The sequence below is a fragment of the Rutilus rutilus genome (assembly GCF_951802725.1).
Source record: "Rutilus rutilus genome assembly, chromosome: 15".
Classification (NCBI taxonomy): Eukaryota; Metazoa; Chordata; class Actinopteri; order Cypriniformes; family Leuciscidae; genus Rutilus; species Rutilus rutilus.
This window is the reverse complement of record NC_140220.1, coordinates 28,712,188-28,737,158: the sequence shown is the minus strand read 5'-3', so window position 1 is coordinate 28,737,158 and position 24,971 is coordinate 28,712,188. Positions and strand designations below refer to the sequence as shown.

General features: G+C 36.5%; 1 protein-coding gene across 2 annotated transcripts in view; it reads left to right on the top strand.

Annotated features, from left to right (window-relative positions):
* mdn1 (midasin AAA ATPase 1) overlaps positions 1–24,971 on the top strand; it is a 54,345-nt gene that overhangs the window by 2,658 nt on the left and 26,716 nt on the right. For both annotated transcript variants that reach the window (XM_084433270.1, XM_084433269.1), the window contains exons 7-47: positions 156–287; positions 714–817; positions 1,058–1,172; positions 1,273–1,448; positions 2,885–2,966; positions 3,151–3,246; positions 3,679–3,791; positions 5,248–5,396; positions 5,484–5,544; positions 5,650–5,861; positions 6,585–6,688; positions 6,787–6,931; positions 7,457–7,553; positions 7,716–7,829; positions 8,357–8,504; positions 9,460–9,567; positions 9,699–9,850; positions 11,537–11,715; positions 12,091–12,299; positions 12,511–12,657; positions 12,748–12,889; positions 15,214–15,348; positions 15,777–15,915; positions 16,388–16,526; positions 16,600–16,730; positions 17,005–17,143; positions 17,309–17,438; positions 17,649–17,906; positions 19,485–19,682; positions 19,822–20,030; positions 20,494–20,616; positions 20,763–20,960; positions 21,154–21,261; positions 21,390–21,578; positions 21,674–21,763; positions 22,246–22,509; positions 22,583–22,847; positions 23,252–23,411; positions 23,881–23,997; positions 24,120–24,328; positions 24,800–24,948. In XM_084433270.1, coding sequence (XP_084289396.1) covers positions 156–287; positions 714–817; positions 1,058–1,172; positions 1,273–1,448; positions 2,885–2,966; positions 3,151–3,246; positions 3,679–3,791; positions 5,248–5,396; positions 5,484–5,544; positions 5,650–5,861; positions 6,585–6,688; positions 6,787–6,931; positions 7,457–7,553; positions 7,716–7,829; positions 8,357–8,504; positions 9,460–9,567; positions 9,699–9,850; positions 11,537–11,715; positions 12,091–12,299; positions 12,511–12,657; positions 12,748–12,889; positions 15,214–15,348; positions 15,777–15,915; positions 16,388–16,526; positions 16,600–16,730; positions 17,005–17,143; positions 17,309–17,438; positions 17,649–17,906; positions 19,485–19,682; positions 19,822–20,030; positions 20,494–20,616; positions 20,763–20,960; positions 21,154–21,261; positions 21,390–21,578; positions 21,674–21,763; positions 22,246–22,509; positions 22,583–22,847; positions 23,252–23,411; positions 23,881–23,997; positions 24,120–24,328; positions 24,800–24,948 — 6,135 coding nt within the window. The remainder of the gene's footprint in view (positions 1–155; positions 288–713; positions 818–1,057; positions 1,173–1,272; positions 1,449–2,884; positions 2,967–3,150; positions 3,247–3,678; positions 3,792–5,247; positions 5,397–5,483; positions 5,545–5,649; positions 5,862–6,584; positions 6,689–6,786; positions 6,932–7,456; positions 7,554–7,715; positions 7,830–8,356; positions 8,505–9,459; positions 9,568–9,698; positions 9,851–11,536; positions 11,716–12,090; positions 12,300–12,510; positions 12,658–12,747; positions 12,890–15,213; positions 15,349–15,776; positions 15,916–16,387; positions 16,527–16,599; positions 16,731–17,004; positions 17,144–17,308; positions 17,439–17,648; positions 17,907–19,484; positions 19,683–19,821; positions 20,031–20,493; positions 20,617–20,762; positions 20,961–21,153; positions 21,262–21,389; positions 21,579–21,673; positions 21,764–22,245; positions 22,510–22,582; positions 22,848–23,251; positions 23,412–23,880; positions 23,998–24,119; positions 24,329–24,799; positions 24,949–24,971) is intronic.

Below are 24,971 nucleotides of genomic sequence, written 5' to 3'. Positions count from 1 at the left end.
TTGTTTTCACCTTGCTGCGTCTAGTTTTACCATATTTTTAACTTGCCTGCTGTTAAGCACTCTATATATATATATATATATATATATATATATATATATATATATATATATATATATATATATATATATAAATTTTTTTTTTTTTTTTTCTGTAGATGTTGCTGGGAATGTACCGCTGCACAGATGTTCCTGGAAAGTTTGTGTGGCAGCCGGGATCCCTGACTCAGGCGGTCTCAAAAGGTTATTGGATTCTGCTGGAGGACATTGATCACGCTCCTTTGGACGTGGTGGGTGGCAAATCCACAAAAACATAAAAAACATACAGTCTTTCTTAGAAATGTTTCTATTAGGACTGCAGAGGGCCATGAAGATTTTTTTTATTACTGAGTTATTGCAGATTTGTAGCATTTGTTGTATTTAGCTACATTGTGCGTGAGCATGTGGCAGTGCACAACTGCATATCATTATTGTGCAAAATTAGTCTGTTAGTGACAATAAATAAAACATTGTTTTTTTTATTTATTTAAAATGTCATGTATATATATGTGTGTGTGTGTGTGTGTGTATATAATATAACTATATATATAATTTTTATTTTAAATTTTTAAATATAATTTTAAAATATAATATATATATTTTTTATTTCAAATGGTATGATTCATAATTATAAGATCAGTCCACATTTAATCATTCCAGTGTAATTTGCTCTGTAGATATCGGTTCTACTCCCTCTTATGGAGAACAAGAAATTGACAATTCCAGGACGTGAAGACTGTATCCAGATGGCCCCAGCTTTCCAGTTTTTTGCAACGCGAAGGTAAGATATTTTGTCCTTTTGTGTGAGAGTGTGTGTGTGTGTGTGTGTGTATATATATATATATATATATATATATATATATATATATATATATATATATATATATATATATATATATGTGTGTGTGTGTGTGTATATGTATATATATATATGTATTTATGTATATGTATATGTATGTGTATATATATAATATAATAATTATTTCTAAACTAAACTAATGATTAAAATCATTATATTTAGGACATTTTACAGTGGAGGAGCTTGGCATCGTCCACAGAGTACACATGCTGCACTTCTGGACAAATACTGGAGTAAACTGCAGATCGGCAACATGAGCAGAGAGGAACTTAAACTGGCAAGCTGTCCCTTTACAATGATATGCATTTATTCTAGGTCCTGATGACATTTTTCTTTCTTTTGATAATCAGTTTCAATTTTTTTCTCTCTCTTTTCAGGTCCTAATAAAGAAGTACCCTAACCTGGCAGTGGTGGTGGAGCGTCTTTTGGACATATACTGCCAGCTAACAGGAGACCGACATCAGATCAGTTCCAGCCCTCAGGGTCCTAGTGCAGCCCAGAGCATTTCAGATGAAAACATCACATCACTGGAGGGCAGAGGCCTCTCACTGAGGTAACATGTCTTAAAAAAAAAAAAATGTAAATGAGAAAATATTCAAAATCATTATTGCATAATTATAAAAATAATTTCATGTAAAAATGATATAATATACTAATATGAATACTGCAGGTTTCCAAACCATTTCATGCCAATTTGAACCTTTCTCTAAATAGTTAAACATCATGTCAGAATTGTATTTGTTCAGTTTGTTTTATGATGCCCTTGGGCATTTACGAATATCTCTGCATCGAGAAATGACACCATAGACACTCGTCAATAAATTACGAGTGTCATTTTCGGACCTCTACATGTAACAAACAGTTCAGCTAAAGCAGTGGCGCTACAATAAAACCCTTGCTCTATCGTTGCATTAGAGCAGAGTTGAGTCTGCGTCCATTGTGTAGTTGGGCCTCAGGCTGTTCATCAGCTTTCCACTGAATCCAGCTGCAGTCAATGCTACATCGATCTCTCTCTCTGTGTCCCCTCTGTGGAACCCAGCCAGAGACGCAGTTTGAAATTCAAGCCAGGGCAAATCATTTATGTAACTAGCTTTTGTATAATAGATACCACACACTGCCATATAGTGTAATACCTGTCTTGTATAGGGTTTAGTTTTTTTTTTATGATTTTTTTTTTTTTTTCTGTACATATTCAAAGCATGGTACAGTTTGACATTGTTATTTTGTTTTCAGCTTGTTGTTTTGGTGTTATAGTAACTAGTTGAATAACAGGAGCAGCATTTGCCAGTGTTTATATTAAATTAAATGGGTCGTCATGAATGTGCCTCCATTTTAAATATCTGAAAGTGTGTCATATAGAGGGCTGTTCTGTGTGGAGACCCTGCTGTTACCAATCAATACACTTCCACTTCCTCCCTCAATCCCCTACTGGCATGAGGGTCTTTGTAGAGACCCTGGGTGAAAAACAATTTGAGCAGCCAGTCTGCCTGCAGTCATGCTCCATAACAGTCTTTGGCATGTGTGATTTCAATTGAAAGTAAAAAAGAAATGGTTCACCATGGCTGCATTTATTTGAAAAATACAGTATAAACCGTAATACTGTGAAATATTACACTTTAAAATAACTTTTTAATATATTTTTAAAATATATAAATTAAAATGTAATTTATTCCTATGAATTGCAAAGCTAATAGAATAGAAAGTTCAAAAGAACAGCATTTATTTGAAATAGAAGTCTTTTGTTATATATGTCTCCTATTTTTACTTTTCATCAATTTAATGCATCCTCATTGAACAGAAATATTAATAAAAAATCTAACTGACGCCAAACTTTTGAATGGTACTGTAAATGTGAATAAATAATTTGTTCTTTGTGGTTGTAAACTATCTGAATAAATGTGAATTCTTAAGTTACTTTGCATCCGTGTTGTGTTGGTAAATGCATGGAAGTAAAGGTGTTTTTTTTTTTTTTTTTACTAATGAACACAGGGACTTGCTGAAATGGTGCGAGAGAATCTGCTTAAATTTTGACAGCTCTTGCTCTTCCACAGCACAGAATGTGTTTCTGGAGGTGAGTGGCTGTAGTTACCAGCATTAATCTGTCACTATCATTATTTTGTTTTTTGTTTGTTGGATTATTATTATAAAAATGTTTTATATACAGTATATATTTTAAATATTTATAAAACAAGAACACTAATACTGAAAAAGCTGTGCTGTTATAAGCTTAAAACTGTGTTTTTTTTCTTCTTCAGGCTTTGGACTGCTTCACTGCCATGCTCTCCAAATCTGAGAGCAGACTCAAGATGGCAGAGATAATCGGCAGCAAGCTCAACATATCCAGAGAGAAGGTAGGACTCTGCACCACTGTTATCTCTTTAGTGACACAAACTGTTAAATGGCCATGGAAAACCTGGAAATAATGGGGAGTTTTGCAGTTCCCTGTGAGCTTTTCCATTTACATGTGTGATTTCCAGGTCTGGAAAACTCATGGAAATGAGTAAAATCCTAAAAATCCTAGAAATCGCTGTAGTTCATATACTTTTTTGTTGCTCTAAAATGATTCCATATCTTGGATATTGCTTGTTGTGAGAACTTGTGTACAGTAAAACTTGCCTTGTTGGATGCATTTATAAATGACTTGGAAAAGTCATTGGTCAAACAGCAATATTACAGTAATGGCGCATTGGTTATATTTCTTCATAATATTTAGAGTCAAAGTAAAATCATATTTCACTTTATATTCAATAACCTGCTCTAATACTGTCAATGTTACATTTCAGGCCCTGCATTTTTGCCAGATGTACCTGCCCGCAATCACTGTGACGGAGTTGGAGGTGTCGGTGGGCCGTGCGATGTTACTCCGCAAGCAGAGCAACGCGGTGTGGCTGAGCATGTGAGATTGCATTATCAGAGTGTAACCTTAGCCATCTCCATTAATCTGTCTCCCAGTCCCTGTCTGGCACTTCCTGTTTCAATCTACTCTGTTACAAATGGTGTCACTGTGCTACGCTGTCCCCTGTGTGGAAGGCACCCTGCTGAAAAATTGAGTCAACACGGCATTGATTGGTAACTGTGCTGATTAAGACAGGGAATACAATAGCTTTGAGCATACCAGAGGAAAATGTAGCAGGATTCCTTCATTGGTCATGATGCGTATGAACACTTTGATTTAATGATAGTGATTATTAGAATTATTGGAAATCTTCTCAGAGAGATCTCAGTGTTGTACTGACAGGTTTTACCATTTCTTTTAAAATGTGTTAAGTTGTAGCCAGTGTTGGTATTGTTAACAAACCCAAACTATTTTAAACAGTTTTTGTTAATTAAAATAAAATAAAAATATTAGATGGAAAAACTTTAACTTAAAAAAATTGAAATGTTAGAACTCAGAAAAAAAATTCAGTTGGAAGTACTAAAAAAACTAAAAACTAAATAGAAATATTAAAAAACAAAAATAAATAAAAAGGGCAATTACTGAATTACTAAAACTTAATTTAAATTTTAAATTTAATTAAAAATTTAAATTTAAATGAAAAGTGAAAATATAAAAATAAAAGCAAATACAAAATACTATAATAGTATACAAATTAGTAGTATATAAATATCACAGGTGTAAACAGTGATACCTGAAAACCATACTTCAGTAAAAGTACAGGTACCGTACAGAGAAAATGACTCCATTACAAGTTAAAAGTCACCAATTCCAATACCACTAGTATCTGATTTTAACACTACTTAAGTATTTAACTCGTACTGAATGTAGGCTCAGAGATGCACTAGTCCTCAACCTAAGAGAAGGATAAATAAAATAATGTTTCATAAAATTAAGTAGTCAAAGGTTTTGGCTTTGGCCTCCTCACCGGTCACAGCCATGTCCTTATCTTATAATAAAATACCAGCGATTCACAACTACCTGCTAATGCACTTGCATTTGGGTAAAGTTTGGGTAAAGTTTGGGTAAGGGAAAAACTGCCCTGTAGATGGCAATAGCACTTATTTTCTAGCAGATATAAACTGCTGCAGAAAAAGTTGCTAATTTCTTTGATATTAGAATACTTAAAAAGATACTGATGTACAGTAACTAATTACATTTTATTCAAATAGTTTACACCACTGATAAATATAAAGTGTATAAAGTTGTCAAATTTATTTATAGAGTGCTTTGCCCAATACACATTGTTTTAAAGCAGCTTTACAAAAAAATGATGATGTTAATGTTTATAATATCTTTAATATCTTCATGACCTATAGTGGCATTTTGCAGATTAGAGCTGGGCGATAATATAGTTTATTATATAGTAAATAACACTAGCCGTAGCCAACATATTTGACGTGTATCTGCCCCACAGAGACAGACAAACATTTGCTGCCACAAGGCCATCCTCAGTACTTTTGGAGCAGCTCTCGGTGTGTGTCACTAAAGGGGAGCCTGTCCTGTTGGTGGGGGAGACGGGCACAGGGAAGACCTCTACTGTGCAGTACCTGGCGGGAATGACAGGTAGCACACCTAAACTACACTGAGCAAGTAGGTTTAACACTGTGCACAATTTCTCATTTCCTGCTCTGTTCTGCTGTACTCTTACAGGACACAGACTGAGAGTGGTCAACATGAACCAACAGAGTGACACAGCTGACCTACTAGGAGGGTGAGTAGACAAGAGTGATTCAGGATTCAAACAAATATGTGCAGTGCAAATGTGGTGGAAGGCAGCTGTTGGTTTATTGCTGACCTTGATCTGTGATGATTACAGGTATAAACCAGTGGATCATAAGCTCATTCTTTTGCCCCTGCGGGAAGCGTTTGAGGACCTCTTCTCTCAGACGTACTCACGGAAACAGAACCTGACCTTTCTGGGGCACGTCCAAACCTGCTTCAGAGGCAAACGCTGGCAGGACCTTCTGAAGCTCATGGATCATGTCTGCAAATCAGCACTAACCAAGGAACTACATGATAAACCCAATGGTATTACTGAAGGTTCAAATCTATTACATGACTTTATTAACTAGAATTCTTATGTTGTTGTTTGGTTAGGGATAATCCACAGCTAGGCGTGTTTACATGATTTTAATGCATGGCAAAGAACCAACCGTCATGCAGAAAATCCAACACAAAATTTGACTGAAAGGGTAAAAATGACAATTCTTTTCGTCAGTTACGGCTCATTGGGTCTAGCCTTCTGTACTCTTTAAATCCGACACAGAGAGAAAGTATGTGGTAAGATTATATTTATTTGAATTGTCAAGGGAGAGAGAGATTGTGGGTGTGTGAATTACCTGCATCTGTGCAGTGTCTCTACTAACAGTGAAGCTGTGAGTTTAATTACTTCAAAAACAGCGACGTTACCACCTCATTGCTGAGAAATAGAATGTAGCTGTTTTATTGATAAAAGTTGTGAGGCAGCTTTGGCAAAATTTCTGTGCTCCTTAATGTTTCTGTTCCTGCAATGCGATCTTGTGTGTGTGTGTGTGTGTGTTTCAATGAAAGCAGTGCATTAATATAGAACAGTGATTAAACTGACTGGAACTATCTGTGTATTACATGGTCTGAACACATGTCTCCAGCTAATCATAATAAAGTATTCAGACAGACAATTGTATAAATCATTAAAAAAAATTTTTTTTTTAAGATTGTACTGCATGTTTTTCAGTGTTTTTTTCCTGTTTTTTCTTTGTTTTTTTCTCATAGCTGCCTTGCTGCAGGAGCAGTGGGAGGCTTTGGCCCTCAAACTCAGTCAGACGCAGGAACAGATTCGGGCCTGTGAATCCGCTTTGGTCTTTGCGTTTGTGGAGGTAATTGCTACTCTTCTCCCAACTTGTCTTCACCTCTTCCTTTCTCTTCTCTTTCTTGTTATCTCCTGTATGTTGTGACTGACTGTGTGTCTGCACAGGGTACTTTAGCCCAGGCTGTGAAGAAAGGCGAATGGATGTTGCTGGATGAGATTAATCTGGCTGCTGCAGAGACACTGGAGTGTCTGAGTGGATTGCTGGAGGGCAGCGCCGGGTCACTAGTGCTGCTGGACCGAGGCGATACTGGTGAGTCCTGCGCAAAGTGCTCATCTGGGATTTCATTATTGCCATTATAGCTGTTTGACAATGGTATAAAGGGTAAATAATGTGCTCTTGGTTAACCCCAGGCTGCTTTGGGGGGGGGGGGGGGGGGGGGGGGGGGGGGGGTTGTAGTAAGGGTATTTGTGAAACACTTTGGATACAATAGAGAGATATATTTCAGCTAGTTGTAATTGGTTGATAGGACAAAGTCAAGTTTAATTGGCTAAAAATGCTGTAACACTAATGTATTTGAAAGAAGTCTCTTCAGGGCTGCATTTAAAAAAAAAAGTAATTTATTCCTGTGATGGCAAAGCTGCATTTTCAGCATCATTACTCCAGTCCTCGGTGTCACATTTATCTTACTGACCCCAAACTTTTGACTTGTAGTGTATTCGAAATATATAAATGGGCTTGATACTACTATTCATTACCATAAGTGTTGCAGTAATGGTTTTGTGTCATGTATATTCTGAGGTAATTTTACTGTTTTCATGATGTCATTCTGTGTAGAGCCTCTGGTTCGTCACCCAGACTTCCGTCTGTTTGCCTGCATGAACCCAGCCACAGATGTAGGCAAGAGGAACTTGCCGCTGGGCATTAGAAACAGGTGAGAGGGGCGTGAACTCCAAGGGAACTGGCTTCATGCATTCACTTAAAATAACTTTTGTAAATGTCTCCTTGGTTTGTTTGCAGATATGTAATACAATAGACGTTTATACATTTTTATAGAATACTTTTTTTGGAAAACATGGTTTTGTTTATGTATCAGGTTCACAGAGTTGTATGTGGAGGAGCTGGAGAGTGAGAATGATTTACGAATCCTGGTCTCTGACTACCTCAAAGGCCTTAACCTGTCCAGAGGAGTCATCCATGGCATCATCAGGTTTGTGCACAGTTCTTCAGTAGGTCTCCATTACCATTCATATAACAAAAACACGTCTTTCCTCGCCTTTTGATCCATACAATGAAAAAGTTGAAAAAAGCTTGGCAACAATACTCACTCAGTAAATGCTAGTAAATTTCATGAATAATAACAAGAAAAACAGCAAGAAAAACATTGAATTAAAAGTGAAATTTTGAAGTAGAAAGACTAAATTAATATGTTCTCGTAAAGCATACTCCAATAACCTTTTGTTTTTTCATTTACAAAATGATTTTTACAATGTAGTATGAAAAAGAACCCTGTTAGCCAACCTAACAACCATTATTAGAACAAATTCCAATTCTTGATAATATTAAGCATGTTACAGATGTTGTTATATGGATTTTTCACTTAACAAATGTACGTTGGTCAGGATAAAAAGCATAAAACGCCATATACAGAGTCCATCCCTCATGTTGCAACTTTTGGTTTGATGCTGTACTTCTATGTTGTTCTTTTAAACAAAATCTTCTCCTTATTTCTCCCAGTTTTTATTTGGCTGTTCGTAAGGAGGCTAACACTCGGCTAGTTGACGGTACGGGCCACAAGCCCCACTACAGTTTGCGTACTCTGTGCCGAGCTCTGAAGTACGTGGCCTCTGACCCCTGCTACAATATCCAACGATCCCTCTATGAGGTAATACGGTTGTCTGTTTCTGCCTGACTGAATTGTCCTGAGTCCGAAACATAGCGAGTATAAGGTTAAAATGTGTTACATGTATCCATATTGAAGTGATGTATTATTCATGTAAAGACATGAAGTTGACAGTCATTGAGCATGGATATTTTACAATGTTCCTACTGTAGAAGTAAGCAGCTTGACACAACAAACTAGCTGTGTCACTCTTCCATCAATGAATAATGCTGTAAACACTGTAGCGTGCAATGTTGCTTCGCTTGCAATCTAGACAGCTTGATTTATTATAACGGAGCAATCTAGTTTTTGCAATCTTCGTCACAACACGCTTTGATGATTAGATTTGATGTCAAAGACTCATCGGCACAGCATTTTCCACATCATAAAAAACTGTGCACAGTACACTGTATTTTTGAGTTCACACAACAAACTGGCTTATTTATTTATCTGTCCACACCATATGGGTTTCCAGTCTGGGTTTATTTCTTTCATGCAAATCTTCAAGTGTCATTCAGTTATATCACCAGTTCACATTTTGTTTCCATTATTAAGGCAAGTTGCTTTTTAATTATCCTTGGTTGTGGTTTTAACATTCATTTAGTTGATTTTTTTAATAAACAGGTGTTTTACGCTTAAAAAAATGCTTTTTTCTTCATCACTAGTTGTGGCTCAGCATCGACCAATTTTATTTAGAGTTAATGCAATGAGTTTCAAACCTTTCATCATATGATAAACTGTTCTACATTTGACAGTTTTGGGCATAAGCAGTAGTTATTTAAATAGAAATTAGCTTCTAGTAAAGCTTCAAGTTTTCTATAGCTCATCAGGGCCCTCCACTGGTCTGGGCCCATGGACAAATTCCCAGTATTTATTTATTTAATTAGTGTGTGCTGTGTAAAGAAACTTAAAACAAACAGTAAAGTATTTTTATGGAGATGTTTAATATCTTCTGCAGGGTTTCTGCCTGAGTTTTCTCACTCAGCTGGATCGCAGCTCTCACCCTGTTGTGCAGAAACTGGTGTGTCAGTACATACTTGGAGGAAATGTGAAATGTCTGAAACAGGTAATCATTTCAGAGCTTCAATGAGACACTTTGATCCATCCTAATATTTGTTTTGTGTTTTGATTGACTGAAATAGTTAGAGATGTTCTTTGCCAGAAGTGTTAGAAAATGATCTTCTTCTCTTTCTTCAGTCAATCCCTCAGCCAAAGGACCGTGTGTGTGTACAGATAGAGGAGTACTGGCTGAGTCGGGGTGACATGGAGGCCACTGTGGACCCCACTTACATCCTCACGCCCTCCGTCAAGCTCAACCTAAAAGATCTGGCACGGGTGGTGGCCGCCGGGTAGGAAACCCCACCCCTAATATGTCCCCTGTGACGTTCCGTAGATCAATCCCCCTGTCGATACATATTATGTATGCAGCGTTTCTCTGTTCATTTGTGGGATGGTGCATAACTATCGTAAGCGACTTGATTCGCTTTTAGTTTTTTTGGTAGTAATGGTGATAGCAAAGATTTGTTTGTCTGTTTTGGTGCCATTGGTCAGAGACATTTGACCTGGGGCTCATTCTTCATACGTGGATTACTCAGTTATCTGGATTTTACTATTGACGATTTGACATGATACAGGATTGTTAGGTTCTACGAAGATCATCCCGGAGTTGCTGTCATAGCAACAGGTTCATAAGCTCAAACCTGCTCGGGAGCAGGCTTATTTCATGTGAACAGGAATAGATTGCTTTTTTTTTATTGAAGGAGTAAAGCAACATATAGTACAACCATGAAAGTTACATTTTTCTTCCTTTTATTTTTACTATAACAGCCTTTCCCCCCACCCCCCAAACATCCTAGATTGCATTTTTTTAAGCAGAGGTGTAAAGTACTTTCTACTCTCTTACAAGAGTACCTTATTGAACCAGGAACAATAATAATTGAAAAATAATAATAATAGTATACAAATTAATTAGAAAATAATATGATAATGTTGTGTAGTCTATCATAATATAGACACAGTAAGTTTTACTCATTGAAAGATTTATTCGTAAGGGAATAATTACCTAATAATTTTATTCTTTCACACATAATGTACAGTTAGTACAATGTCATACATTAATTTGAAAGGTAAGAGCTATCATGGGAGTGGTTTGATTACTTAGTAAAAAAGACAAAAAATACTGTCTTCTGTGCCATTAGAAAATTTTTAGATGACTTAAGAAACTTAAATTAATGCTGCCACATAACAAATCTGCTTCACAGGTAAAATTAAATGAATTGCTAATTACACCATTGAAATAAAAATACAAAGCCTGTACAAATAGAAATCGAGAAATAATGGAAATAAATAATTGGGAATTATGTAACAAACAGTACATTTATTTCATTTATGTATTATATCTTTTATGTTGTTGTGACTTTTGGTGGCTGTTTCCAGAAATTAGGCAAGGTTTTTGTCACGTGTGTGATGTTCTTTTTTTAAATAATTATGATGTCATTATTTAATCAAATCCACAAAATTAATTTGAAGAACCAAATTAGCCAGAGATCAGTTATCACGATTAGAAGATCTGACTGTCAAATCATCTCAAGATATAGGTATGTATGGTATGTGTATGTGTATGTGTGTGTGTATATGTATATGTAATCTGTTGTTAAAAGGCTGATGCCCATAAAGTCCCGAAATCACCTCTTTATAGATGCAGAGATCAACTAATCACCAGGTCCATTCTTCGTACCTCTCTTAATACATCTTGAGATGATTTGACAGTCAGATCTTCTAATTTCCGTCCCGAAATCACCTCTTTATAGATGCAGAGATTTATACTTTTTGCCACTCACACATACTGGGCTCTATATATATATATATATATTTATATGGCTACTTGTCATTATTTTCCCTATATCCATCTTAAGTCAGTCCTGTTAGTTCTTTTCATATTCATTACATACTAGGAATCATTTTAATATCTTAGACTCTTGCAATTTTGCCTTTACAAGTCTTTCCTCTGTTCTTGTGTGTTGTTTCTGTATTAGCATCCATCCAGTGCTCATTCAGGGGGAAACGTCTGTAGGAAAGACGAGTCTGATAAAATGGCTTTCAGCTTCCACAGGAAACCAGTGTGTGCGAATCAATAACCACGAGCACACAGATATCCAGGAGTACATCGGCTGCTACTCCTCCGATGAGCATGGCAAACTTGTCTTCACAGAAGGTAAAGATCTTTTAGTGCACATTTGGATGGAATGTATGTAGAGTATATGAATCTGTTAGAGTATATCATTTGTATATGCTAATAATCATTATTTATGTAATACATATGTAAATACATGAATATGGTGCTAAATGCATGTTATTAGGCCAGGTTTAAAATGAAACACTCTGGGTCCCTGCTCCATCCTTAGGCTGAAGTGATTGAAGACCCCTGATTTATGTCAATGATATTAATGAATTCTAAGCATTCACTGCCATATCAGATGGTAATCTTAAATTGTTGTCTCTCTTTGTGTGTAGGTCAATGTTCGATTGATCCTCTGTTTATGTTTGTCAAGTTTTCATGGAAACAAAAACATGTTTTTTTCCCCTGAAGGCGTGCTGATCGATGCCATGCGAAAAGGTTATTGGATTATTCTAGATGAATTAAACCTTGCCCCTACTGATGTCCTCGAGGCTCTGAATAGATTGCTGGATGACAACCGGGAGCTCTTCATCGCCGAGACACAGGAAGTGGTCAAAGCCCACCCCAGATTCATGCTCTTTGCCACCCAGAATCCTCCTGGGCTCTACGGAGGCAGAAAGGTTTCTTCAATACGTTTTAAAAACTATCACCTGTGTGTGTCAAGAAAGCTTGCCTTCTTGGCCAATTGTAAACTGTAATCTGCAACAGTAGTGCCACGTGGGAATTAATTTTTAGATAGGTGGGAGGTGGTGATGTTTTGGTTCTGATGTCCCTACTCCAGGAAGGGCTTATGAAAATGAATGCACTAAGCGTGTCTTTCATTTTGTGTAGGTTCTGTCCCGAGCATTCAGGAACCGTTTTGTGGAGCTGCATTTTGATGAGCTGCCCAGTTCGGAGCTGGAGAACATTCTCCACAAGCGCTGCAGTCTTCCCCCTTCCTACTGCTCTAAGCTCATCAAAGTCATGCAGAACTTGCAGGTGTGCATCTCATTTTGTTGTATAAGCGTATGAGATTCAATTTTGAAAAATGTATGATTATATTTTTTGATATGGTGGTATTTGTGTTAGTCTTTACGTAGAGGATCCAGTGTGTTTGCTGGGAAACATGGGTACATTACCCTAAGAGACCTGTTCCGCTGGGCTGAACGCTATAGGATGGAGGAAAGGAATGACTCCTCGTGTGATTGGCTACAGCATCTGGCTGATGACGGTAACATCCAGAGACAAACATTTGACCCCTATGGAGTAGACAATTTTTATATAAACAGTATTGTTCAAAAGTTTATTGTTTGTACGATTTTTTTAACCCTCAGGTGCTCTTCGGTCAAAATTAGAATTTTTTTTTAAATCACAGCTTCATCGGAATGTTACGAAACTTGGTGACTTTTATGGCATTAGGAATGTTAACGCACAAAATAATTGAGGGCATGATTTGAGCAGGCTAAGTGGTCATAGTAAATAGTCACACTTTTGCTCTTCGGTCAAAAATGACCAACCATAGAAAATGAATGGGAAATCGACAAAAGCACAAAAAGTATCTACAAATCGGTCACGATACAGAAAAAAAAAGTGCTCAGCAATGAAGGGGTGAAACTCTAAAACATCAATAGTGAAAAACATAACATAATTAATAATTATAAAAACGGTATATATATATATATTTCACTTCAATGACAATAAATAGGTCATTTTCATTGCCATTTAAGTGAAATTACTGAATTTAAATATACAAGCTTGATAAAAATGATAATTCTAGAAGAAAATTTCAGATGGCACTTAGAGGCTTTTGCATCTGAACTCTTCATATATATATATATATATATATATATATATATATACATATATATACATATATATATATATATATATATATATATATATATATATATATATATATATACATACATACATACATACATACATACATACATACATACATACATACAGTTAAAAAAAAAAAAAAAAAAAACCAGTAATATTATTACAATTTAAAATAATGGTTCTCTTTTTTAATATACTTTAAAATGTTATTTATTTTTGTGATGCAAAGCTGAATTTTCATCAGCAAGTACTCCAGTCTTTGGTGTCTTATGATCCTTCAGAAATCATTCTAATATGCTGATTTATGATCAATGTTGGAAACAGTTGTGCTGCTTAATATTTTTTCAGGATTATTTGATGAATAAAAAGTTAAAAAGAACTGTATTTATTTAGAATAGAAATCTTTTGTAACAATATACACTACCGTTCAAAAGTTTGGGAACAATAACTTTTCTTTTTTTTTAAAGAAATTAGTACTTTAATTCAACAAGGATGCGTTAAATTGATAAAAGGTGATGGTAACGATTTATATTGTTAGAAATGTTTTTATTTTGAATAAATGCTGTTAACGTTTTACTCATCAATGAATCCTGAAAAAAGTATTCCAAAAAAATATATTAAACAGCACAACTGTTTCCATCATTGATAATAACTGAGTATCAAATCATCATATTAGAATGATTTCTGAAGGATCATAAGACACCAAAGACTGGAGTACTTGCTGATGAAAATTCAGCTTTGTATCACAAAAATAAATTACATTTTAAAATATATTAAAAAAGAGAACCATTATTTTAAATTGTAATAATATTTCATAAGTTTTTTTTTTTTTTTTTAACTGCAGGCTTGATGAGCATAAGAGACTTCTTTCAAAAATAGTAATGTTTCCAAACTTTTGACTGGTACTGTACATATACATTATATATATATATATATATATATATATATATATATATATATATATATATACATAAGAGCTACAGCCAAATGAGGAGCACCTGAGGGTTACAGTTTTTTTATTTTTTTATGTCTCTTATGCTCACCAAGAGTGCATTTACTTGATGAAAAATACAGTAAAAACAGGAATATTGTGAAATATTATTACAATTTAAAATGACTTTTCTCTTTTGATATATTTTAAAATATAATTTATTCCTGTGATGGCAAAGCTGAATTTTCATTATCATTATTCCAGTCTTCAGTCTCACGTGATCCTTTCAGAAATTATTCTAATTTGCTGATTTGCTGATATGCTGCTCAAGAAACAGTTCTTCTTCTTATTATTACTATTATTATTATTATTATCAATGTTAAAAACAGTTGTGCTGCTTAATATTTGTGTAAAATCATACTTTTTCAGGATTCTTTGATAAATAGAAAGTACAGCATTTACTTAAAATATATATATTTTTAACAATATAAAAGTCTTTACTGTCACTTTTGATCAATTCAATGCCCCCTTGATTCATAAAAGTATTCATTTCTTTTGAAAAGTCTTACTGAGCTCAAACTTTTAAATAGTAATTTATGGAAAGATATACTTTTTTTTGTTTGTTATACTTAATTTCAAAAATGCAAAAAAGGTCTGCACTCTAAAAAAAATATTTATTTGCAAACAGGATATAAAGATTACAAACTTTTTGGCTCTTTGCCTTCGTCACTTACTTTATACTTAATTTCAATATGTAACAATCATTGTGTTCACTCCTTCAGGCTACATGCTGTTGGCCGGCCGTGTCAGGAAGCCAGAGGAAGCACTGACCATCCAGACCATTCTGGAGAAGCACTTTAAAAGGACAGTGAACCCAGATGCTCTTTTCTCTGAGGCTCAGGTCACCTCTCAGTTCAGTGAGTTAATAAGCACAAACACAGTTTGGCCACAGAAGCACACCGCATTCTGACATCAGGTCGATGACTTTCAATTAGGAACGTTGTTCTTACTGGTTATTCCATTGCATTATCACATAAACAGATACCAGTAGTCCTGCAGTTTAATGACAGTCCTTTAATAAGGCATCTCAGCAACTCCCAGCGTGCTCTTATATAATACAGTTATTCAGTGTGAGTTTTATTGATTGTGTCTTGGGATGTTCTTTTCCATCTACGCAGATGAGTTAAGACGGCAAAATCTTTTTCATGAAATGTTGAATTCTTGATTTTGATACTTTCCTAAAGATCTGTTTGATTAGCTCACTGTATAACTAATGGGTAGATTGATTGTTTTTGCTGGCACAGTTTGGTATATTGATGGTTGTTGATGGCTTGGCACTTGGCAGGCCCTTTTGTGGACAGCATTGCGGGTGTCCCTGAAGAGTTCGGTCATGTGGTGTGGACCCAGGGCATGAGGAGACTGGCTGTACTAGTGGGAAGAGCGCTTCGTTTTGGCGAGTCTGTCCTACTTGTTGGGGACACGGGGTAAGCTGTAATACAATCCTCAGTTGAACCTAAATTATAGGGTTACAAATTCTGGCCTAACACTATTTTGTAGTTGGAAATGAAGATGAAAAGCTTCTTTATTAGAGTTTTTATCACATCACAAATCACATTTTAATGAAACCAAAATGAGTTTTGTAGCTTGTAGTTCATGTCTGTTAATCTTTTTAAAATGAACAAAAAATTACTTTTGTCAGACTTTGTGCAGTCTGAAAAAATAATACAAATATGATGTTGCACTTGGCATGTCCAATTTAAAAAAATATATATTTTGCACGGCACTGATTAGCAATAACTAGGAGCCACACCCCTGTTTCAACAGAAAATAGAACTTTCTATTTAGCAGGAAATCTGTCAGCAAAGGAAACCAAATTAGCCTTTAAAACCTTCATTTGTTATTAGTAAATAATGAATGAGATTCCAGAAGCTCAGTTGGTTTACATATTCCTCCCAGGTGCGGTAAGACCACCATCTGCCAGCTGTTTGCCGCACTAGCCGGTCAGAAGTTCTTCTCCCTGAACTGCCACTTGCATATGGAGACATCTGACTTTCTGGGAGGTCTCCGACCTGTCCGTCACACGGGAACTCAACAGGTAATATTCACATTTCTTCAAATTATTGAGTCTAAAAATTGTCCATTTTTAATATGAATTTAATATGATTCAGGCTGATGCGGAGGACGGCCGTCTGTTTGAGTGGAATGATGGACCACTGGTCCTGGCAATGAAACAGGATGGCGTGTTTCTGATGGATGAGATCTCACTTGCAGATGACTCGGTGCTGGAGAGACTCAACAGGTGTGTATTTACACTCCTCACATTGTCCTGTTCTCATTGACGGACTGTTTAAAATCTTTTCCAAATCAGTACTGCCTAGGAAATTCAAAAACAGGCCTGTAAGTACTTGTTTACTTTTGTCTCTTTGTAAAATTAATTGATATTGTTCTCCAAATTTGCAACTACTTTATCACAACAGGACAAAATAAAGTAAAAAAACAAATCCCCCAACTTCTGTACAGTACTTATATTGGCATATCTGAAGTGATTGTAACTGTCTGTGTGTCCTGTGCAGCGTGTTGGAGACTGAAAAATCTTTGGTGCTGGCAGAGAAAGGCAGCGGAGATGATGATGATGTTGAACTGATCATTGCCGGAAAGAAGTTCCGACTTGTCGCCACCATGAACCCTGGAGGTGACTTTGGAAAGAAAGAGGTCAGTACATGGAGAATTAGCTTGGCTGAAGAATATTGTGTTGAGGTTATAAAATAGCCATTGTTGGGATTCTTTAAATATTAGTAGTAATAGTTAAATAAATTGATCATGTTTGCAAGGAAGAAACAAGCAAGCAGTGGCACTGATGTGTTTGCATATGTACAGCTGTCTCCAGCACTCAGGAACAGGTTCACGGAGATTTGGTGCCCCCAGAGCAACAGCCGTAATGATCTAATGCAGATCATCCAACACAATCTGCGGCCCGGTCTATCTCTGGACCAGCATGACCACCAAGGTGAGTCGCTCTACACAGAGCTACCAATTATAACATGCCTTATTCCCTCCTTTTGGAATATTTGAATCTGATTGGTCGGTTGCAGCCAAATGTCTTTGTATAATAACCACTAAACTGTAAACTGAGTTGTTCGTTTTCCATGCCAAACAATCTCCTACACTATTCTAGTTTCATGCCATTGCCATTGCCATTCCTCTCTTCCCATCTCAGGTAAAGACATAGCAGATCTCATGTTGGACTTCATCGACTGGCTGACCAATCAGGAGTTTGGTCGGCGGTGTATTCTAAGTGTGCGAGACATCCTGTCATGGGTGAACTTCATGAACACAGTATGTGAGCGGGACGAGGACGGCTTCATGACCATGGGGGAGCTGGAGGAGGAGGAGCCAGAATGGGACCTGCGATTGGACACTGTAACAGCATTTATTCATGCTGCGTGCCTTGTGTACGTGGACGGAATCGGCTCAGGTGAGAGAAAAAAGACCTCAAGCTTTCTTCTTTCTTTCATGCTTTGGTACCTATTTACCACCATAAGGAGTAAGATGAAATATAAAGGCAGCTTTTTTTCTTTTTTTTTTAAAGGGGTGGTTCATTATGAGTTCACTTTTCTACTTTAGTTAGTGTGCAATATTGCTGTTTGAGCATAAACAACATCTGCAAAGTTACGATGCTCAAAGTTCAAAGGAAGATATTTGCTTTTAAAGAAATCGTTTTTACTACAACAAACGGCTGGTAGGGACTACACGACATTCCTCCCTGATGTCACTAACCTTAAAATGTACATAAACCCCGCCCCCGGGAACACGCAGTCCATGTTGAGAAGAGGAAGAGTTGTTGTAGTCGAGCACATTTGTGAGTCTGCTCAAGCTGTCGCTTCCGTCTTTTCACATGCAATACAGTACATAACACACATGCAATAGCATGTCACTCTGTAGGCATCTTACAACAGTTCCCACACAAGCGATTTTATAGATTATCATGACAGAATATGCTAATCAAATACTTGAAGATAGTCAACTCCACATCAGCAACATAAATTCGTCAACTAACCATTCAGAAAGGTCCTGTTGCATTCTACATGTTGTCACTTCTTCTTGCATTTCTACCTCATTGTCCGACTCCAGTTTAAACATAAAAGGCGGTTTCTGACATTTTAGTGCTTGTCTGCGTGAGGTAATTGGAGCTGCTAACACACAAGCTCCGCCCTCTGTGCCGGGAGCAGCAGCTCATTTGCATTTAAAAGGGCACACACTAAACAACATGTTTTTAATGACCCTCAAAAAGGGACAATTTTAATATGCTGTAAAAAAAATCATCTGTGGGGTATTTTGAGCTAAAACTTGACATACACACTCTGAGGACAACAGAGGCTTATTTTACATATTGTAAAAAAAAGGGGCATTAAAATAGCCCCTTTAAATAATCTGAGTTTTTATGCTTCTATAAAATCCTTTGTAGTTGTTATTGACACTTTTATGAAATGAAATGAAAGCTATACCCTGCCGTTTCAAATATTTTGGGTCGGTAAGATTTTAAAATAGTTTTTAAAAGAAGTATTATGCTTATCAAGGCTTGAAAAATTATATTACAGTTTAAAATAAATGTTTTTTTTATTTTAACATAATATTTTCTGTGATGACAAAGCTGTTTTTTTTAGCAGCCATTACAACAGTCTTCAGTGTCAAATGATCCTTCAGAAATCATTCTAATATGCTGATTATCAACGTTTAATACAGTTGTGCTGCTTAATATTTTTGTGGAAACCATTATTTTCAGGATTTTTTTTGAGGAATAGAAAGTTCAAAAGAAAAGCGTTGAGTTAAAATAGAAATCTTTTGTAACATTATAAATGTCTTTTCTGTCACTTTTGATCAATTTAATGCATCCTTGCTGAATAGAAGTATTAATTTCTTTAAAAAATAAGGAAATCTTACTGACCCCAAACTTTTGAACAGTAGAGGATGTATTTCATTGTTGCATTTACAGATCTAATATCCCTTCCCATACTACATTCCCATGACCTCATTTTTTTCTTCTTGGTGCCAGGAACCACAGTGTCGGCAGCAGAGAATGCCCTGGTGGCACGGAAGGCGAGTCTGGAGTACCTGGAGAAGAGACTGAGCAGAATTACAACGCTGGATGAGGAGATGCAAGACGCACTCCAAGTCTACGACACCAACGTCCCCCGAGAGCCCCAGTGGGGTGAAGACTTCTTTGGCATTGACCCCTTCTACATTGCTGCAGGTGAGGACTCTACCAAAATATAAAATATAATATTTCAAAGTTGAGTCTCTAGATGTTGTTAGCAATTGTTGTTATCAAACCACGTGTCAGATATGACTTTTGGGTTTTGTTTGCCACATTTGGTCTGATCTTCCCACAGGTCCTGAGAGTGAGGGCAGGAGTCTGTCGGACTATGCTTTGAGTGCGGGCACAACTGCAGTTAATGCTCAGAGGATACTAAGGGCACTGAAGCTTCAGAGACCCATATTGCTCGAGGGCTCACCTGGAGTGGGCAAGACCAGCTTGGTCACTGCCCTTGCCAAGGCCTCTGGGAACCATCTTGTCAGGATCAACCTGTCAGAACAAACTGTATGTCAAAGAAACATACAGTTTTGCTTCAGTAGAACCTCCCTGCACTAAATAACTGTTGAAATCTATCACCAATAGAATGACAATATTTTATTTTTATTCATTTATTTATTGAAAGAAGAAAAAAAACATCAACGTTAAATACACTATCAAAAGTTTGGAGACAGTAAGATTTTTTTAATTCATACTTTTAGTCAGCAAGGATGCATTAAATTGATCAAAAGTGACAGTAAAGGCATTTCAAATTTTAAAGAAGACTTTTATTTCAAATAAATGGCTACTAAAAATTCAGCTTTTCCTTCACAGGAATAAACTACATTTTGGAATATTTTAAAATAGAAATTGCAATAATATTTCATATTACTGTTTATATTCAATTTTTCAATAATTAAATGCTGCCTTGGTGAGCATAAGAGTTTTTAAAAACATTTAAAAAAATCTGTGCTGTATCCTCTCTGCACAGGACGTAACGGATCTGTTTGGGACAGATCTGCCAGTGGAAGGTGGGAAAGGAGGAGAGTTTGCGTGGCGTGATGGTCCTCTACTTGCTGGGCTGAAGGCTGGACATTGGATCGTCCTAGATGAGGTACAGATGAATGGCTGACTGTTGTAGCTCTATGCCAGTTCAGTGTTATAAAATAATAAAATGTTTGAGTCTTGAACATTTTCAGTCAGAAATGATAACTCAGTGGGTAGTAGATTATTGACTGATGTTTTTCCTTTCATCTGTAGCTGAATCTGGCTTCTCAGTCAGTGCTGGAAGGTCTGAACGCTTGCTTTGATCATCGTGCTGAGATCTACATCCCTGAGCTGGGCATGCGCTTCCATGTTCAACATGAGAAGACCAAGATCTTCGGCTGCCAAAACCCTTTCACGCAGGGAGGAGGACGCAAAGGCCTTCCTAAGTCCTTCCTTAACAGATTCACTCAGGTAACTTAGATCTAATTACTTTTTTGTCATCTGTTTGTTTTCTCTTCTGTCTTAGAGATCATCTGTTTTACATAGATTATTAATATACAATATTGTTTACAGCAGTTTGTATTATAATATATGGTAATGGTCTTAGTGAGTCATACAATAAGAGACCAAAATATAGACATAGATCTGTATTTTCCTCATTCAGGTTTATGTGGATTCGCTAACCAATGAAGACATGCAGTTCATTAGTGACTCCATCTTTCCTAACATTGACAATGCGATCATCTCCAAAATGGTGCAGTTTAGCAACCGAGTAAGTGTACAACACTTCCCTTAACCAGTGGTGTTCTTCTGTTGCTCTTTTAATTTACATTTGTATATGTTCTAGATGTTCCTTTCATCTATTATCTCAAAAGAGGTTTGATTTTTTTGTTATCTAAGCTCGTCCAAGAAGTGACAATTGAGAGGAAGTGGGGCCAGAGAGGAGGACCATGGGAGTTTAATCTCCGTGACCTGTTCCGTTGGTGTCAGCTGATGCAGACAGACCAATCACCAGGCTTCTTCAACCCTGGGCAACATGTTGGACTTGTGTATGCAGACCGCATGAGGACAGAGGCAGACAAGGCTCAGGTAGCCACGCTAATTCAAATACCATTCATCATTTAAAAGATGACATGAAGATGTGGCTTTATCAATAATATCAATAATACATGTTCTGTTCTCAGGTGTTAGCAGTGTTTAGGAAGGTGTTTGGAGAAGACTTTGAGCCTTACATGGGCTCTAGGCAGTTTCATATCACCCCTTTGAACCTGCAGGTTGGTCAGAAATATAATATTTAAAAAAGTTTTAGTCTTTAATTATTTTTTAACCCTTAATTTTGGAATCAATAATATAAAATAAATCTTAAGAAACATTATATGTGATATATAATATAATATAATATAATGTATTATATGTTTTAGTCTTTTTTTTATTTTATTTTAATCCTTAATCTGTAATTGATAATATGGAATTACATTATTATTATATAAATCTTAAGAAACATTAGAAGTGGTAATATAATATAATATAGTATATTATAGGCACGTTTATTTATATGGCACATTTCACACACAATAATACAATAAATGCTTTACATTAAAAATGAAAAAAATTGTAGTCATAAAAATTACAGATAATTTTTATTGATTTTTAATCTTCATTTATTTTAACACGTAATCTATCATATAAAATTATATTATAAGTCTTAAGAAACTGGGTGTGAATATATCTCTTTCTCTCTGTCACACATATACAGTTGGGTTACTCAGTTCTGCAGCGCAGTGGAGGTGCACCCATTGCTCTGGATCCTCCTCTGTCAATTACCCATTATTCTTTGCGCCCTCTGGAGGCACTGATGAAGTGTGTGGAGATGGGGTGGATGGTCATACTGGCGGGTCCCACTGCGAGTGGAAAGAGCAGTCTAGTGCATCTGCTTGCACTGTTAACGGGACACAGACTGAGGGTTATGGCCATGAACAGCGCCATGGACACAACAGAGCTGCTGGGCGGCTTTGAGCAGGTCAGTTGGAAATGACAAGCAAGATGGTTGTTTCACTAGCTTGGTTTTATCGTTAACCTGGTGATCTGTTTAGGTGGACATCATACGGCCGTGGCAGCAGGTATTGGAGAGCATGGACTATGTGGTTGCTATGGTGACCAGGCGAGGCCTGATGTCATTGGACGGGGCGGTGCAGGATACTGAGTTTCTGTTGAGCACGTGGAGCACTTTCCGCCGCTGGCTGCGAGAGGAGGGTCTGGATACCACAGAGGGCATGGTCACATTTGAGGCTTTAAACAAACTGGAGGTCATTATTGTTCTGCTGCACAAACTCAACACTAAGCTCAAGGTCTTTACAGGTAAGGACACTACACTGCTGAGTACTTGTGCTGTATATGCCTTGTAAACTTAAACATTTGGTTTTCTGTGACATTAGAATGTGAATTCTGCTTGTCAACTCGTCAGCCCTGTGAAATGTTTTGCTAACCATGTATCCATAAGAATGGTTATGGAATGGAAAATTACTTTTATTATATAATATTAGAAATAAATATATAAACAATATATATTAAATGTAAACATTTAAAATAAATATATATTTAATAGTTATGTTTAGTTTAGTATTATTTGAAATTAGAAATATTTCATTATATTTTTTTTAAATATAAAATAAATGTAAAAAATGAATAAAATAAAAATCTTATTTTGTGCCTTATCCATTTAAAACACTTTGATTGTCATAATCTTTGATTGTCCCCTGCAGACATGTCAAAGCTGCAGATGGACTTCACTCTACTGAAGGAGCGCTTGGCTCAGATGCAGGACGGCTGGACTCATGGTGGTTTTGAGTGGCTGGATGGGACATTAGTTCAGGCACTGCAGGCTGGAGACTGGTTGCTCATGGACAATGTCAACTTCTGCAGGTCTTTTTAAACAGATCTTTCTTAAAATGCGTAAACACTCTTTTTGGAGTCTCTTGGTAGATTTGTAGACACATTTTAATGAAGAATGATATGACTCATTTCAGTCAAGTCTGTGTTTTAAGGAATCAGTTGAGTAAATGATTCAATGACTGATTTTTAGCCACCGGCATAACACTCTTGTCAGCACTCGTTACTGAAAATATAACATTGGCGATCAAGTAGAAGCAGAAATGATCTTATAATTGTCTAATTTAATGGCTGCTTATCAAATTAGATTTAAATAAATGGTCCTGAAATATTGATTTGAGTTTTAAGTTACTTAAGAAAGAGTGCAGAGTGATATAAGACCTGAAACTAGCATAACGTAAAAAAATACTTTGCTGCAGAATGCCACGATTGACTAAGTTTTCCAGATAGAACAGATATAAAATTAAATTTCTTAAATGAACTATTTATGTGTATGTTTCAGCCCTTCAGTGTTGGATCGACTCAACGCCCTCCTGGAGCCTGGCGGGTCATTAACTATTAATGAACGAGGAATTATTGATGGAACAACACCTACCATCACCCCCCACCCTAACTTCAGGTACAATCAAAGCATCAACTGACAGCACTTCCAGCTAAACTGTTTCCAAACTTATTTTGCCATGTGAAAGTACAGATCTGTGAAATATATTTAGCTTAATCCTATTTCACACTGTGTTGTAGGTTGTTTCTCACCATGGATCCCACGCACGGGGAAATCTCTCGAGCCATGAGGAACCGCGGTGTTGAGATCTACATCCCTGGCGAGCATGAGGGTGTGTGCTGGGACACTCTGGATCTAAAGATGGTTTTACACACCCTGGGAGTGACTGGAGACTGTGTGTGTGACCTGCTCATCTCCATTCATTCAGATATCAAGAAGACCATATGGGGTGCGTCTGTGATTAATAACCCTTGTTCAGAGTTTTAGTGATACTAATATTTGATTGCGTTCAGTACTTCCTCTGAAGTAAATCACTGAGACTTTTCAAGTTTTGCTGATGATACTTGTGTATTTTTAATTTTTTTTTGTCTTTGGTAATTGGTAATTATAAGTGAAACATCATGTCATCATTGTGTATCAGACAATGCCACCTTGAGGAATGAAGGTGAACTGGACTTATCAGAGTCATCAGAGATTCAATTGTTGTTTCACAGAAAAAATATACTTACTACTATTACAAAAAAAATAGTAAACACTCTTTTTTTATATATATATTTTTAAAGATTATAATTTATAATGAATAGATTAAGGAAACCTTAGAAGGTCGATGTCTAACCTTAAAAAAATTAATGATGGTGAGGGTAGTGAATGACGTCCTGGGATAAGGGTTAATGTCTATTCTCTCTTTAACGTCTTCTAGACTCGCCTGCGTCATCCATGTCATCTCTGCTCCATGCTGCGTCTCTGTTGTCTGGTCAGCTCCAGAGGGGTGTGGATCTGCCCAGTGCTCTTCTACAGGCCTGTGGAGAGGCTTATGCCTTCTGTCAGCGCACCACTGCTAACCAGCAGGTTCATAGACATTTTTCGATAAG